This window comes from Giraffa tippelskirchi, chromosome 7, assembly GCF_054371585.1.
Source record: "Giraffa tippelskirchi isolate mGirTip1 chromosome 7, T2T-mGirTip1v1.2.pri, whole genome shotgun sequence".
Taxonomy (NCBI): Eukaryota; Metazoa; Chordata; class Mammalia; order Artiodactyla; family Giraffidae; genus Giraffa; species Giraffa tippelskirchi.
In genome coordinates, this window is record NC_137281.1 from 142256529 (window position 1) to 142272700 (window position 16172).

Consider the following 16172-nt stretch of genomic DNA (forward strand, 5'->3'; position numbering starts at 1 on the left):
CGTGTATGTATCTGAATCTCATGCCTGGTTTGTCTTTCAGAACTGTGCCTTTTGTCATTTAGTATGCTGTGTAGTTTTTGTTGTTGCTGTTCAAAGTTGGTCATAATATCCAGCTGGACTGGGTAAAACAAAGTCCATTGAGTAGGCCTCTGGAGATGTGGCAGTAATGTGGAAAGTGATGGCAACAGTCTAGTCTTTTGATTAGGTCTTACTCTATTGCCATTCATGGGATCCTGGTATTTAACCTTCACAACTGCTTCTCAGTCTTACTCTCTGCTCCCCTCCCCCCATTTAGGTGAGAAAGAAAGGCTAGCAGGGGCTAGAGTTGGGTATTTCCCTTATGCCAGTTGGTTATGCTCTGGTAAAATCCTGTGTAATTAGGCTCTACCAAAACAGTTAGTTTGAGACCAGGATTTTGTTAAGAAGAGAATTTTGGGAGTATATTTCAAAATGGTTACTTTCCCTCCCCTTGTTAGAAGAACAAGATTTTTCTCCAGCATTCACTATGAGAAGCTGGTGGGGCTTCTGGAAGTCAAAGTTTGTCCCTGGCCTGGTCTCCAGGAGTTTTTAACTCTCAGGTTAGTCCATGCTCAGTCTCTAGTAATTAGTCAATTGCCCTTTAGGTACTTCTATCTGATGCTGGGCCCAGCGGAGGTTTCCAGGTGGTTTCTCCTCCAGGAAAACTGTGATTCTCTTTGTCTATATCTCAAGTTTTCAGATGATGGTTTTATCCTGTACCTCCATTCTCATGGATCAAAGAATATCAATTTTCAGTTTTTCAATTTTTTTTGTTTATTAGGCTGGAAGTTAAGACCTCATTATTTTTCCTTTAACTTGGGAAAATATGTTTCTTAACACATTTTAATGGTATCAATAAATCATCAGGTGATGCCTCAGAGACTGATTAGCATGTCACGTGAGGTATTATAAATAAACCCAAGAATCTCATCAGACTGATCATTTTCCACACAGGTTTGATATAAAATTTTGCTTGACATTACTGTTAAAATTTGGATCTAGACCAACTATTGTCAAGTAGGAATCCTACTTGCTGGTGGAAAAGAAATATGGCAGGGGTAGTCTTCCCAGATGGCACTAGTGGTAAAGAAGCTGCCTGCCAATGCAGGAGACGTAAGAGATGTGGGTTCGATCCCTAAGTCGGGAAGATCCTCTGGAGGATGGCATGGCAACCCACTCCAATATTCTTGCTTGGAGAATCCCATGGGCAGAGGACCCCGGTGGGCTACGGTCTATAGGCTTGCAAAGAGTCACACATGACTGAAGCGACTTAGCATGCATGCTTGTCGGGAGTAGAATAAAGGACACTCATTAAGTAGCAGTATTCACATGTTTATTGAGCAGTAAAAAATATATACGGTCAACATTGTTACTTTCATTTGCAAATGGAAGAGTTGGGCCTTATAAAAACCCATACTTGACTTTTTATCAAGAGTACTTGTCATCAAATTACTCATATTTAGGCTTCTGCAGGTCTGGAATTTTCTCTCCATTGGATAGGAATATATGGTTGGAATTCCAGTTGATAACATTTTAATTAAAAATAAAAAAAGTAAAAACAGAATCAACATGGTCAAGTTGTCTTATTAGTCTTAAGGATTTCTGGATTTCGTCCTTGGAGATCAGGATCTTCCCAAGGCCTGGGTCCTCGAATATTTTTCCAGTCATCAAAGGTGGAATCCTTTATTTTCTACAGAGCCACAAAAATTAGAGCATAAATATTAGTATAAGGGCCCTGTGAGTTTGGCTAGGACCTAACTGAATAAATGAGTAGAAAGAATTCAATAGGCCATGACTTATAATTCTGGTAAATAAATCAACTGCATGTCAAGCTTAATAATTAAAGAAATATTATATTTCTTTATAAGATCTGGAATTTTTCTTGCTATTGATATTACTGCCTATCTTTTCCCTCATCAGAATAAAACTATTAAAAAAGGAACAGAGTCTACATGTTTTTTTAAAAATTTATTTTGTTGAATTACAGTTGATTTACAATGTTGTGTTAATTTTTGCTATGGCAAAAGTTCTTCAGTTATGCATATATATGTATACATACACACACATACATTCTTTTTCATATTCTTTTCCATGATGGATTATCACAGAATATGGAATATACTTCCCTGTGCTATAGGGGACCTTGTTGTTTACACATTCTGTATATAATACTTTGTATCTGTTAATCTCAAATGCTCAATCCTTCCCTCCCCCACCTCCCCCCACCATGGCAAGCCATAAGTCTGTTCTCTATATCAAGACTTGGCAACCACAAGTCTGTTCTCTATATCAGAGTCTGTTTGTTTTGTTGATATGTTCATCTGTGTCATATGTTAGATTCCACATATAAGTGATATCATGGCATTTGTCTTTCTCTTTCTGACTTACTTCCGTAGTATGATGATCTCTAGATCCATCCATGTTGCTACAAATGGTGCCATTCTTTTTTTATGGCTGAGTAGTATTTCATTGTACGTATGTACCACATCTTCTTTACCCATTCATTTGTCAATAGTCATTTAAGTTATTTCCATGTCTTGGCTATTGTGAATAGTGCAACTATGAACACAGGGGTACATATATTTTTCTTAATTATAGTTTTCTCCAGATATATGTTCAGGAGTGGGATTGCTGGGTCATATGGCAACTCTATACCAATTTACAATCCCACCAACAGTGCGGGACGGTTATCTAAACCGGATTCAGCATTTATCTGTAGATTTTTTTTAATGATTGCCATTCTGATCTATGTGAGGTGGTTCCTCTTTGTTCCACGTCATTCTGACTTGTATTTCTTGAATAATTTACATGTTTTATTTCTGAGAGCACAAAGAAAGGGAAGAAGCTGAGAAAATGAAATTCCACCTCAACACTGATCCAGCAGAGTAATGATTAGCACAGGTGCTGGCAGTAAATAAAAGGAAGAGACCAAAGGTGGAGACTGTATAGAGTCTGCTAGAAGGAAGAGAGATCACAATGATCTGTTCGGCACCTGAGAAATGAGCCTGGACTGAAGAATGAAAAGCAATTCCCTATAGCGGCTGTGAGCAAAGCCTTTTTGGGGCAATAAAAACTAGTTTCATGTACAGTTTGGATCACTGTATCTTTAGTTAGCTGTACCTCTGAAGCACAGGAATGAAAATAGGAAAAAAGGGAAGAACAAAAACATTTCTTTATCCTCTCACACCACTCTGACAGTAACTTTCATATATGTGCTTTGGTTATTCTCGAATTATTAACCGAACAAGATAGAAAAAGAAACCCAGAGAACACAGACCAGCTTACATCCAGTGACAGAGGAAATGATATAAATTGGCCTTGACACTTGGATATTAAGCATTACTCTTTCACCAGTAAGCTATATAATCCTGTGCAAGTGATTTGAGTCATCTGGGCACTAATTTTCTCAAAAGTAATAATGAAAAGACAAGATGAAATGGTCTGCATGATTTCTTCAGCTCTCATATTCTATGGTTTCTAAAAGAACTATAAGGAACATCTTACTTCCAGACAAACCCTTCATAGCTCATATACTGCTTATATACTGAGAAGTACCAAGTGAGAAGTTTAAGAGAAAATAATGGGGAAATAGTGAATAATGATTCTCTAAATTTCTCTTACAGCTTTACCAAGAGTTTAAATCTACAAAGGTGAACAAAATTCTACTAATTCAAGAACAGAGTAAATTATTTTTAAGTATAGTTATGAAATGCTCCAAAGTTTAAAAAAGGTTTTAAGAAAGAACAATGGCCTTCATTCAGATAACATAAAAACATGTGTGCTCAAAAGAATTTAAGAATAACTGTTAGATGGGATGCAAGGCTGACTGAATTACTTCACGGAAAAGTGGTCCAGTCTCAAACTAAACTAAAACAAAAATAACAAACAACACAGTGGTCCAGTCTTTAGCTCTGACAAGATCCTTTCGGGAAAACAACTCAGAGAAGGAGTCCCACAAAGTTCAGGGGATTTAGGAAACCTCAAAGCCTTTCCACAGATCCTCCCTTACAGAGTGTAAAATCAAGCTCAGAATGACCAGCCAATAACTGAACCACTAAAATGTGAATCAACCACTCTTCACAAGTCTCTTCAATATTTACTATTCACAATGCCTACATTTCAGTAAAAAAGGGCCATGCATAACAAAAAAAGGGAAAATATGATAAGAGATGGAGAATGTCCTACTTCCCTACATCCTGTAATTAAACATGCCGTTAACTCCTTGATTTTGTTAATCAGATAGCTGGAAAAATGACACTTCGTTATAATGTTAATTAACATTCCTATTATAAGTTGAACATCTCTTCATATGTTTAAAAAATGCTATTTATTTCCTTGTCTCTGAACTCATTACATGTTTTGCCCACATTTCCACTGCCAACTGAGTTGTTGAAATTGGTACACTGATTTGCTCTTTATATTTAAATTAATTCATAAGGATAAACAATATTTTTAGGATTTCTCATCTAACTACTGACTTTATATTACACAAGTTTTCTTAGGTGGTACCTTTGAATATTTACTTTTAAAGCATCTCTATTTCTCATCACATTTAAATAGGCTTTTCTGACTCAAGAACACAAAAATGAAACTTCATTTTTTACTTCTAGTACTTTTAGCCTTTTGGGTTTTTTTATTTTTAAATTCTTGATCCATCCAGAATTTACTCATAGTATATGAAAAACAGATCCATGTTTATTGTCTTCTCAAACAACCACATAGTTGTTTCAACAACGTATATTTAAGGTAATTTTTTTTCTGTACTGGTAATAATTTGAATTTACCTTAAGGCAGATAGAACCCGTTACAGACTAGGAATATTGCTACGTTAGCATACAATACCTCGTATTCCGATTCCAATGACACTTTATTCATTTTCAGCTTTTTTTCTAACTCAGGATCAATCTGTAGAAAAATAAAAGCAGCCATAAATTACTTAAGTCTGTTAGATTCCATTTGCAATTTAAAAAGCTAATATAAGCATGGCTCAGATGGCATGGCAGATTACAAAAATGTGGGAAAATCTCCACAATCTATCCAATTGTATGACAACTAATATCTCAATAGTACTACAACCACTACTACAACTAACAGCAGCTAAAAATTTACCAAGCACCTGCTATATGCCATGTATTTTGACATTTATTATTTCCTATAACCCACAAAAAAGTGTATGACATAAGTATTATTATTTGATCAAAGCAAGGATAATGGAACACAGGGAGTTTGAATGACTTGTCAAAGAGGAACAACTTGGCTTTGAAGCTTGGCCCTCTGCCTCCAGTTGTTGTTGTTCAGTGACTAAGTTATGTCTGACTCTTTGCAACCCCATGGACTGCAGCACGCCAGGTTTCCTTGTCCTTCACTATCTCCTGGAGTTTGCTCAAACTGATGTCCATTGATTCAGTGATGCCACCCAACCACCTCACCCTCTGTTGCCCCCTTCTCCTCCTTCCCTCAATCTTTCCCACCATCAGGGTCTTTCCCAATGAGTCAGCTCTTCGTATAAGGTGGCCAAACTACTGGAGCTTCGGTTTCAGCATCAGTCCTTCCAATGAACATTCAGGACTGATTTCCTTTAGGACTGACTGATTTGATCTCCTTGCTGTCCAAGGGACTCTCAAGAGTCTTCCCCAGCACCACAGTTCAAAAGCATCTATTCTTAATAGCTCAGCCTTTTTTATGATCCAACTCTCACATCTGTACATGACTACTGGATGAACCACAGCTTTGACTATATGGACCTTTGTTGGCAAAGTAACGTTTCTACTTTTTAATATGCTGTCCAGGTTTGTCATAGTTTTTCTTCCAAGGAGCAAGCATCTTTTAATTTCATTGCTGCAGTTACCATCTGCAGTGATTTTGGAGCCCAAGAAAATAAAATCTGCCACTGCTTCCATCTTTTCCCCATCTATTTGCCATGCAGTGATGGGACCAGATGCCATGATCTTAGTTTTTTGAATGTTGAGTTTTAAGCCAGCTTTTTCACTTTCCTCTTTCACCTTCACCAAGAAGGTCTTTAGTTCCTCTTCACTTTCTGCTATTAGGGTGGTATCATCTGCATATCTGAGGTTATCGATATTCCTCCTGGCAATCTTGATTCCAGCTTGTGCTTCATCCAGCTTACGATTGCATATGATATAGTCTGCATTTAAGTTAAATAAGCAGGGTGACAACATACAGTTTTGATGTACTCCTTTCCCAATTTTGAACCAGTCCATTGTTTCATGTCAGTTCTAACTGATGCTTCTTGAGCTGCACACAGGTTTTTCAGGAGGCAGGTATGTAAGGTGGTCTGGTATTCCCATCTCTTTAAGAATTTTCCCTCTTGACTCCCCCTTAATCTCAGCCTCTCAATCCTTGTAATTCCTGTCAACCTCAACCAATCTTCTCAATTCCTCTCAAAGTTAGTCCATCTTACCCTCTCAACCTGTTTTGAACTCAACCTCACCTAAACAATGACTCCTGACTTCACCAGAGTCTGACTTCTCAGTATCAACCAACCTGGACCTCTCACTCTCAGTAGGTCTTGTCCTCTGATCCTTCTCAGCTAAACTTTGTCCTCTCAGCCTCCTTCCACAGACCTCGACCAACCTCATCCTCTCAACTTCAATCAACCTCATTTCTCTCAACTTTGTTCTCTTTACTCTGACCCCATTCTCTAGACCTGTTCTGTTACTGCAATCTCCCTCATTCTTCCTTGCTGTGAAAATTTACCCAGTCCTCAAAACCGAAGCCTTAGGTCATCCCATATTTATTTAATTTTAATATTGCATATATCACTATCAACTTGCTGCTACAAATTCTTTTAGAATCCATTCATTTCTATTGTCATTGCCAATGTTTTACTTCAGATTCCAGTATTGTTCATCTATATTACTGCCAAAGTATCTTAACAGGTCTCTCTATCTCCAACTGAAACACTCTCTTCCCTCCTATCTTGTTCCCCTAATCTCCATCCATCCTGTATTCTTGCCAGAGAGTTCTAAACTGAAAATCTGACCATATGCCCAATAGTCCCTCTATGTTATATAATACTAATCATTTTCATCATTTAGCTATCATTTAACTCTTATCATTCTTAAAGCCTTAATTCAAAGATTGATACCTCTAGCAGACCTTCTCTCTGGTATCCCTTTCCCAAATCTAAACTATATTATCTCTCCTTGAAGTTCTAGCAATGTGTTATGCAAAATTCTAATCTAGCATTTCACTAGGCATTGTTATATTGTATGTTTGGATACATTTTTATATTACAAGTCTCCCAACCTTGATTATGGGGCTTCCTGGGTAGCTCAGCTGGTAAAGAATCCGCCTGCAATGCAGAAGACCCCAGTTTGATCCCTGGGTCAAAAGTTCCCCTGGAGAAAGGATAGCTTACCCACTCCAGTATTCTTGGGCTTCCCTGGTGCCTCAGACAGTCAAGAATCTGCCTGCAATGTAGGAAACCTGGGTTTGACCCAGTTGGGAAGATCCCTCAGAGGAGGGTATGGTGACCCACTGCAGTATTCTTGCTGAGAAAATCCCCATGGACAGAGGAGCCTGGTGGGCTGCAGTACATGGGGTCGCAAAGAGTCGGACACGACTGGGTGACTAAGCACAGCACAGCACAGCCTGATTATGTTATAAGCTTTGTAAGAACCGGTTTCTTGAATCTTTATCTGTAGGATCTAAGACATGATAAACTCATGACAAATATGCAATTTTTCAAATATGTACATGACATCCCATTTCCAAAAGTCAAACTACTATAACTTTCATCTTAGAGCAAAAGGGCAAAAAGTCCTTAATAAAATAATTGGGATGCTAACAGAAACTTTAAAACTCAGTTGATAACTGGTCTATTCCCTCACAGAAACCACATATTCCTTTTTAATTTAATATTTATTCTAATACCTACCGTCTTTAACACTGGCTAGGGTCTGTATCTCTCTTAAACCATAAGATTAACTGAAAAAACTGAATAAGCTTTCAATACTCTATTTTCCCACCAACATTACTGAGGTCTGCTAATGAAATACAGCTGACTCTTGAACAACACGAGTTTGTTCTTGAGAGTCCACTTATACAAGGATTTTCCTCAATAAATATACACTTGGCCTGCCATATCTGTGGGTTCCACATGCATGGATTCAGCCAGCTGCAGACTGTAAAGTACTGTAGTATTTATTGAAAGAAGTCCATGGTACCAGTGGAGCAGCTCAGTTTAAACCTCTGTTGTTCCAGAGTTAACTGTACTTGGGAAAAAAACAAGTATCAGATGTGTGCCACAAACAAAAGCTACATACTTTTAAATGAATTAACCAGAATTCTTCTGTAACAACAGACCTGAATTTGGTAGTAATTACACAATTAATTGTGTAATTATAGAGGTGGGAATCCTAGTTCTACCCTTAAATAGTCATGTGACCTTAGGCAAGTTACTTAAGCTCACCTGTAAAAATGAAGACAATAATATACCTACATAGGGACTAGTCCTAGCATTAAGGCAAACTATAAAAAAGACCCCTATAAATCCATTATCTATGTCTCTTTCTCCACATATACATACAAATACCATGTATTCGTGGAATCTAAAAAATATAACAAACTAGTAAATATAACAAAAAGGAAAAGTGAAAGAAAGTGAAGTCGCCCAGTTGTGTCCAACTCTTTGCAACCCCATGGACTGTAGCCTACCAGCCTCCTCTGTCCATGGAATTTTTCAGGCAAGAGTACTGGAGTGGGTTGCCATTTCCTTCTCCAGGGGATCTTCCCGACCTGGGGATCGAACCTGGGTCTTCTACATTACAGGCAGACACTTTACCATCTGAGCCTCCAGGGAAGCCCAACAAAAAAAGAAGCTGACTCACAAATACAGAAAACAAACTAGTGGTTACCAGTCAGGGGGAGGGGACAGGCAATACAGGGGTAAAGTGGTGGAAAGTATAAACTTCTGGGTGTAAGATAGGCTCAAGGATATATTGTACATCATAGGGAATATAGCTAATATTATGTAATAACTCTAAATGGAAAGTAATCTTTAAAAATTGTATAGGACTTCCCTGGTGGTCCAGTGGTTAAGAATCTGCCTGCCAAAGCAGAGGGCACAGGTTCAATCCCTGGTCCAGGAAGATTCCACATGCTGTGGAGCAACTGAGGCCACAGGCCACACGTGCTCTAGGACCTGAGCTCCACAACAGAAGCCGTGCACCACAACTGGAAGGCGGTGCCTGCTCAGTGCAACTAGTGCAAGTCCTGGCACAGCAATGAAGACACAGTACAATCAAAAATTAATAAATAAAATTTTTTTAAAATTATATAAAATTTTTAAAGAAATGTTTTATAAAAGAGCCCAAAGATCATTCATCAGACTTAAAAAGCAAGATAAGGACATCTCTGGTGGTCCAGTGGCTAAGACTCCACACTCCCAATGCAGGGGCCCTGGGTTCAATCCCTGCTCAGGGAAATAGATTCCACATATTGCAACTAAGACTCAGTACAGCCAAATAAATAAATAAATAGTTAAAAAAAAAAAAAAGCAAGATAAAATTCAGACAGCTTAGTATTTTAAGTATCTATGTCTCATAAACCAAAATATACATATATACATGTCAAACTCCAATGAGAGTTCTTACTTTAATCTTCACAGCATCATAACGAATTTGAGAAAACTCACGAAGACCAAAAGAACCTCCAACAATCAGCAACTGAAACAAAACAGAGAAACAATTAAAATAAAAGGGGAGAATTCAGCATATCTATATATTACTTATCTAAATGCCAAGGGTGGCAGATTATACAAAATCCTACAGATTATTCTTCCTGGTGAGTTACCATTCACCTTTTCAGAGCAAATGCAGTATATATTATTACTGGGAAACATTTTACCATGTTAGCAAATGCCAAAATCACTAATTTATACCTGTACTTGATCCTATGATTTAAATACCAGATCACAATCAGTTAATTCTTATAAAAGACCTATGAACTAAGGAAAGACTATACACTTAGTATATGAGAAAGTAAAAGTACAACCAACTAAATGGCCTGTATATGACTACAATGGATAAATCCATGAAAAAATCCTGGCCTTGCCTCTTCAAGACTAGAATGTTTTCAATTTTTATGATTTTGCAAAATAAGCCAATTAGAGAGCATTTCTCCATTTTCTTACCAAGTAATAAAATAATAAGAAGCCACATTTCTCAGTATGTGTTAAACCTTAGAAAAACCCTTGAATTGGCCAAAGAACGGGTCTATGAAGACCTACAAGATCTTCTAGAACTAACACCCAAAAAAGATGTCCTTTTCATTATAGGGGACTAGGATGTAAAAATAGGAAGCAAAGAGATACCTGGAGTAACAGGCAAATTTGGCCCTGGAGTACAAAATGAAGCAAGGCAAAGGCTAACAGAGTTTTGCCAAGAGAGTCCACTGGTCACAGCAAACACCCTCTTCCAGCAACACGAAAAGACACTACACATGAGCATCACCAGATGGTAAATATCGAAATCAGATTGATTATATTCTTTGCAGCCAAAGATGGAGAAGCTTTATACAGTCAGCAAAAACAAGATGGGGAGTGGACTGTGGTTCAGATCATGAACTCCTTATTGCCAAATTCAAACTTAAAGAAAGTAGGGAAAACCACTAGACCATTCAGGTATGATCTAAATCAAATCCTTATGATTATACAGTGGAAGTGACCAATAGATTCAAGGGATTAGATCTGGCAGACAGTGTGCCTGAAGAACTATGGATGGAGGTTCGTGACATCATATAGGAGGCAGTGATCAAGACCATCCCCAAGATAAAGAATTTCAAAATTGCGAAATGGTTGTCTGAGGAGGCCCTACAAATAGCTGAGAAAAGAAGAGAAGTGACAGGCAAAGGAGAATAGGAAAGATATTCCCATCTGAATGCAGAGTTCCAAAGAATATCAAGGAGAGATAAGAAAGCCTTCCTCAGTGATCAATGCAAAGAAATAGAGGAAAACAATACAATGGGAAAGACTAGAGATCTCTTCAAGAAATTAGAGATACCAAGGGAACATTTCATGCAAAGACTAGGCACAATAAAGGACAGAAATGGTATAGACCTAACAGAGTGAGTGAAAGTAGCTCAGTTGTGTCCAACTCTTTGTGACCCCATGGACTATACAGTCCATGGAATTCTCCAGGGCAGAATACTGCAGTGGGTAGCCTTTCCCTTCACCAGGGGAACTTCCCAACTCAGGGATCGAACCCAGGTCTCCCACATTAAAGGCAGATTCTTAACCAGCTGAGCCGCAAGGGAAGCCCAGGAATACTGGAGTGGGTGCCTATCCCTTCTCCAGTGGATCCTCGTGACCCAGGAGTCAAACTGGTGTCTCCTGCATTGCAGGCAGATTCTTTACCAGCTGAGCTATCAGGCAAGCCCTAACAGAAGCAGAAGATATCAGAAGAGGTGGTAAGAATACACAGAAGATCTATACAAAAAAGATCTTTACGACCCAGATAACCATGATGGTGTCATCACTCACCTAGAGCCAGACATCCTGGAATGTGAAGTCAAGTGGGCCTTAGGAAGCATCACTATGAACAAAGCTAGTGAAGGTGATGGAATTCCAGTTGAGCTATTTCAGATCCTCAAAGATGAAGCTGTGAAAGTGCTGCACTCGATATGCCAGCAAATCTGGAAAACTCAGCAGTGGCCACAAGACTGGAAAAGGTCAGTTTTCATTCCAATCCCAAAGAAAGGCAATGCCAAAGAATGCTCAAACTACCACACAATTGCACTCATCTCACACGCTAGTAAAGTAATGCTCAAAATTCTCCAAGCCAGGCTTCAGCAACACATGAACCATGAACTTCCAGATGTTCAAGCTGGTTTTAGAAAAGGCAAAGGAACCAAAGATCAAATTGCCAATATCTGCTGGATCATCGAAAAAGCAAGAGAGTTCCAGAAAAACATCTATTTCTGCTTTATTGACTATGCCAAAGCCTTTGACTGTGTGGATCACAATAAACTATGGAAAATTCTGAAAGAGATGGGAATACCAGACCATCTGATCTGTCTCTTGAGAAACCTGTATGCAGGTCAGGAAGCAACAGGTAGAACTGGACATGGAACAACAGACTGGTTCCAAATAAGAAAAGGAGTACGTCAAGGATGTATATTGTCACCTGCTTATTTATCTTATATGCAGAGTACATCATGAGAAATGCTGAGCTGGAAGAAGCACAAGCTGGAATCAAGATTGCCGGGAGAAATATCAATAACGTCAGATATGCAGATGACACCACCCTTATGGCAGAAAGTGAAGAATTAAGGAGCATCTTGATGAAAGTGAAAGAGGAGAGTGAAAAAGCTGGTTTAAAGCTCAACGTTCAGAAGACTAAGATCATGGCATCTGGTCCCATCACTCCATGGGAAATAGATTGGGAAACAGTGGAAACAGTGTCCGACTTTATTTTTTTGGGCTCCAAAATCACTGCTGATGGTGATTGCAGCCATGAAATTAAAAGACGCTTACTCCTTGGAAGGAAGGCTATGACCAACCTAGATAGCATATTTAAAAGCAGAGACATTACTTTGCCAACAAAGGTCCGTTTAGTCAAGGCTAGTTTTTCCAGTGGTCATGTATGGATGTGAGAGTTGGACGGTGAAGAAAGCTGAGCGCCAAAGAATTGATGCTTTTGAACTGTGGTGTTGGAGAAGACTCTTGAGAGTCCCTTGGACTGCAAGAAGATCCAACCAGTCCATCCTAAAAGAGATCAGTCCTGGGTGTTCATTGGAAGGACTGATGTTGAAGCTGAAACTCCAATACTTTGGCCACCTCATGTGAAGAGTTGACTCACTGGAAAAGACCCTGATGCTGGGAAAGATTAGGGGCAGGAGGTGAAGGGGACGACAGAGGATGAGATGGTTGGATGGCATCACTGACTCGATGGACATGGGTTTGGGTGGACTCCGGGAGTTGGTGATGGACAGGGAGGCCTGGCGTGCTGCGATTCATGGGGTCGCAAAGAGTCGGACACGACTGAGCGACTGAACTGAACTGAATCATCCAGACTTCAGCTAAAGCCTGGTTCGGGTTAAAATCTGGTTCAGAAGCACATTCAGGTTAACTACCAAAGGTTAGACAAGGACCTGAGATCGCACCACCAGCGCGGGGAGTGACTAGGAAACTAGGACTGCCTAAAGGCCAGCCACATTCTGCCGCAGGTTGCGGTTCCTCGCCTCACACATTACAGGTTCACCGCACTCACGTCACAGCCGATCCTGAGGTCCCACCCTTTCGGAATCCCTCCTCCCCACCCGCCTCCAACACACACTAGACCCTCACTGCGCTCACCAACATGGGAACTCCGTAGCGAAGGGTCTTATTCTTGCGCAGGGCGCGCCTCACCCGGTGAGCGAACATGACTGAACTGTCCAAGTCGTTTGGACGCCAAACAGGCCCAGCGCGGCCTCCCGAATCTCAGTGGCTCCGGGTCCCTCCCTACGAAGACGTCCTTGACTCACCTCTTTCCCTTGGCCTCCCAGTGCTGGGTCTTTCTAACATCGATCTCCGGCAGGCAAAAGCAATCGATCCGTAGTAACACACTCAAGCTTCCCCCCGGAAATTCGAGCGCGAGCTATTTAGTTCCGGCAAGTTGGTGTCCCCTTGGGACTTGAGACTGGTTTTGTGTGCGTGCTTTGTCGCTCAGTCGTGTCCGACTCTTTGGACGCCATGGATTGTAGCCAGCCAGGTTCCTCTGTCCATGGGGATTCTCCATGCAAGAATACTGGAGTGGGTTGCCATGCCCTCCTTCAGGGGATTTTCCCAACCCACGGATGAACCCAGGTCTCATACATTGCAGGCGAATTCTTTACCGTCTGAGACACCAGGGAAGCCCAGTCATGTTTGTACTAATTGTCGAAGGATGTGGAACCTGTATGTTTCTCGCGTGTTCTGGGTCTCTTCTTAGAACACTTCCTGGCACGTAAAATCAGCTCAATAATATCAGGTTTAAAAAACCTACTTTGAAGCCAGTATTCTAACCTCTCTAGTAATTTGCGGAGTTGTTGTTGTTCAGTTGCTCAGTCATGTCCCGATATTTGCAACCCCATGAACTGCAGCATGCCAGGCGTCCCTGTCCTTCACGGTCTCCCGGAGCTTGCTCAAACTTATATCCATTGAGTCGGTGATACCATCCAACCATCTTCTCCTCTGTCATCCCCTTCTCCTCCTGCCTTCAACCTTTCCCACCATCAGGGTGTTTTCCAGTGAGTCAGTTCTTCACATCAGGTGGCCAAAGTATTGCGAGTTTCAGCTTCAGCATCAGTCCTTCCAATGAATATTCAGGACTGATTTCCTTTAGGACGGACTGGTTTGATCTCTTGCTATCCAAGGGACTCTCAAGAGTCTTCTCCAGCACTGCAGTTTGAAAGCATCAGTTCTTTGGCACTCAGCCTTCTTTTGGTCCAACTCTCACATCTGTACATGACTACTGGAAAAACCATTGCTTTGACTATGTGGACTTTTGTCAGCAGAGTAATGTCTCTGCTTTTTAATCCACTGCCTAGGTTTGTCATAGCTTTTCTTCCAAGGAGCAAGTGTCTTTTAATTTCATGGATGCAGTGATGGGTAGCTTAATAAAAATGGGGATAAAAAGTGCCACGAAAGTTCAGTTTGAAGGGTAATTGGTGTTGTGTCTTGCCATCTGTGAATCTTTAATGCTCGTGCTTTTACTGCCAGATAGTGTGCAATCATCAGTTGTTTATGAATGTCTAGTGTCCATTCATTCTACAACCATCCAGTACACCTTTTGGGGAGTCACTAGAAAACATTTTTGAATCATTAGGCTGAGATGAAAATATATGATCCCTGCCTGGAACTAATAGACTGTTACATGTCAATTATGCATCAATAAAAATTATTTAAAATGTGCTGCTGGTACAAGGGGCAATATCATCTCTAAGTTCAGTTGTGTCTCTCATCTGTAGAACAGTTTTGATGACACGTTGTCACAGACCAGTGTTTGTTAAGAGCTGTGAGGATAATGAGTTCTCTCAAGTAACAGAGGTCAGGGGCTGAATGTAAGAGCCAGAATCTAGGGGATCAGAATTAGCATCAGAATTGCCAAGGCTGGAGAGATGACTGAAGTGCTTTACCTTTTACCTAAGGATTTTGAGATGTTAACAGACAATGGTATCTCTAAGGAAAACAGATGAGTATCCAAAGAGAGTGCTGCTTAGCATCTACAATCAGAAGAAGGCAAAACTGGAGGAGCAGGAAACTGAGAATGGTTGCACTCAAAACAAAAAAAAAATCATGATGCCTGTTCAGTTCTTAGAGCAAAGCAGATGTTCAAGTACAGAATCTGTTGAATAAAGAGATCGCTGGGTCCATAGGAGGAAGGATATATCAACACTATGACAAATATATAGTGATTCTCTCCATCCTTTCCCCAAGAAACCTAAAACCATTTCTTTAGGAGACACTGTGGTAGGGATAGAGAAATGACTAGAATTGAGAAGATTATTGGACACAGTATCTGCATTGATATTGATGCTCAGATTCCAAAGCATCATTGTGGACCCTGAAATAGTGGGAGCTTATGACATCAGGAAAAAAGTGGAGTTCTAGCTGGCATACATTTTACAATGGGTTCTGTGGCCTGCAGTCCAACCTAGTGGTCATGTGTCCGAGACCTCAGGTATGTAATTGGGATTGGTATCTTAAGTAGTGGGAATAATGTCCATATAAAGTTGGCATGTGGAAAAAGAGCTATCATCATTACTATGCAGGTGGATGCCTCTTAAACATCCCTCTGCCTCTGGCCAGGATAATGAATCAAAGTCAATACTGTGTTCATTGTGAGAAGGTAGACACAAGTGCACTATTCAAGCCTGAAAGAAACAGCAGCAGTTGTATTTATCACATCTCCATAGAAATCACCAATCCAGCCCTTACAGAAACTATATTGACCCTAATGAGTGATTGTAGACAACCAACTCTCCAAAGAGAATGTCTTATTGCTGCTGCTGGGTCAGATATATCTATCATTGCTAGAGGATATTAAATGGCATCAGGTGCATGGTGGCATCAGGTGCATCAGTCATTGATTTGCTAAACTTGTTAATTTCTATTTTGATCAGAAAAGAACATCCAAAAAAAGTGTAGCATTCATGTGTCGTGGATAACC

At 40.1% G+C, this 16172-nt stretch overlaps 1 protein-coding gene across 1 annotated transcript; it reads right to left on the minus strand.

Annotated features, from left to right (window-relative positions):
* Window positions 1–1334: 1334 nt before the first annotated feature.
* Window positions 1335–13554, minus strand: COX16 (cytochrome c oxidase assembly factor COX16). Its single transcript, XM_081508857.1, has 4 exons — window positions 13337–13554; window positions 9636–9707; window positions 4861–4923; window positions 1335–1708 (listed from the first exon to the last, which is right to left on the minus strand). The coding sequence occupies exons 1-4, from the start codon at window positions 13403–13405 to the stop codon at window positions 1592–1594; spliced, it is 321 nt and encodes a 106-aa protein (XP_081364983.1). The 5' UTR covers window positions 13406–13554; the 3' UTR covers window positions 1335–1591.
* Between the last annotated feature and the right edge of the window lie 2618 nt (window positions 13555–16172).

Bases quoted from the DNA above. Each gene is read 5' to 3' on its own strand.
- COX16 (XM_081508857.1), bottom strand. From the start codon at position 13,405: ATGTTCGCTCACCGGGTGAGGCGCGCCCTGCGCAAGAATAAGACCCTT. The intron at 9,708-13,336 runs GTGAGCGCAGTG...GTTTTGTTTCAG, and splicing joins GCTACGGAGTTCCCATGTTG to TTGCTGATTGTTGGAGGTTC. The intron at 1,709-4,860 runs GTATTGTATGCT...GTGGCTCTGTAG, and splicing joins CATTGGAATCGGAATACGAG to AAAATAAAGGATTCCACCTT.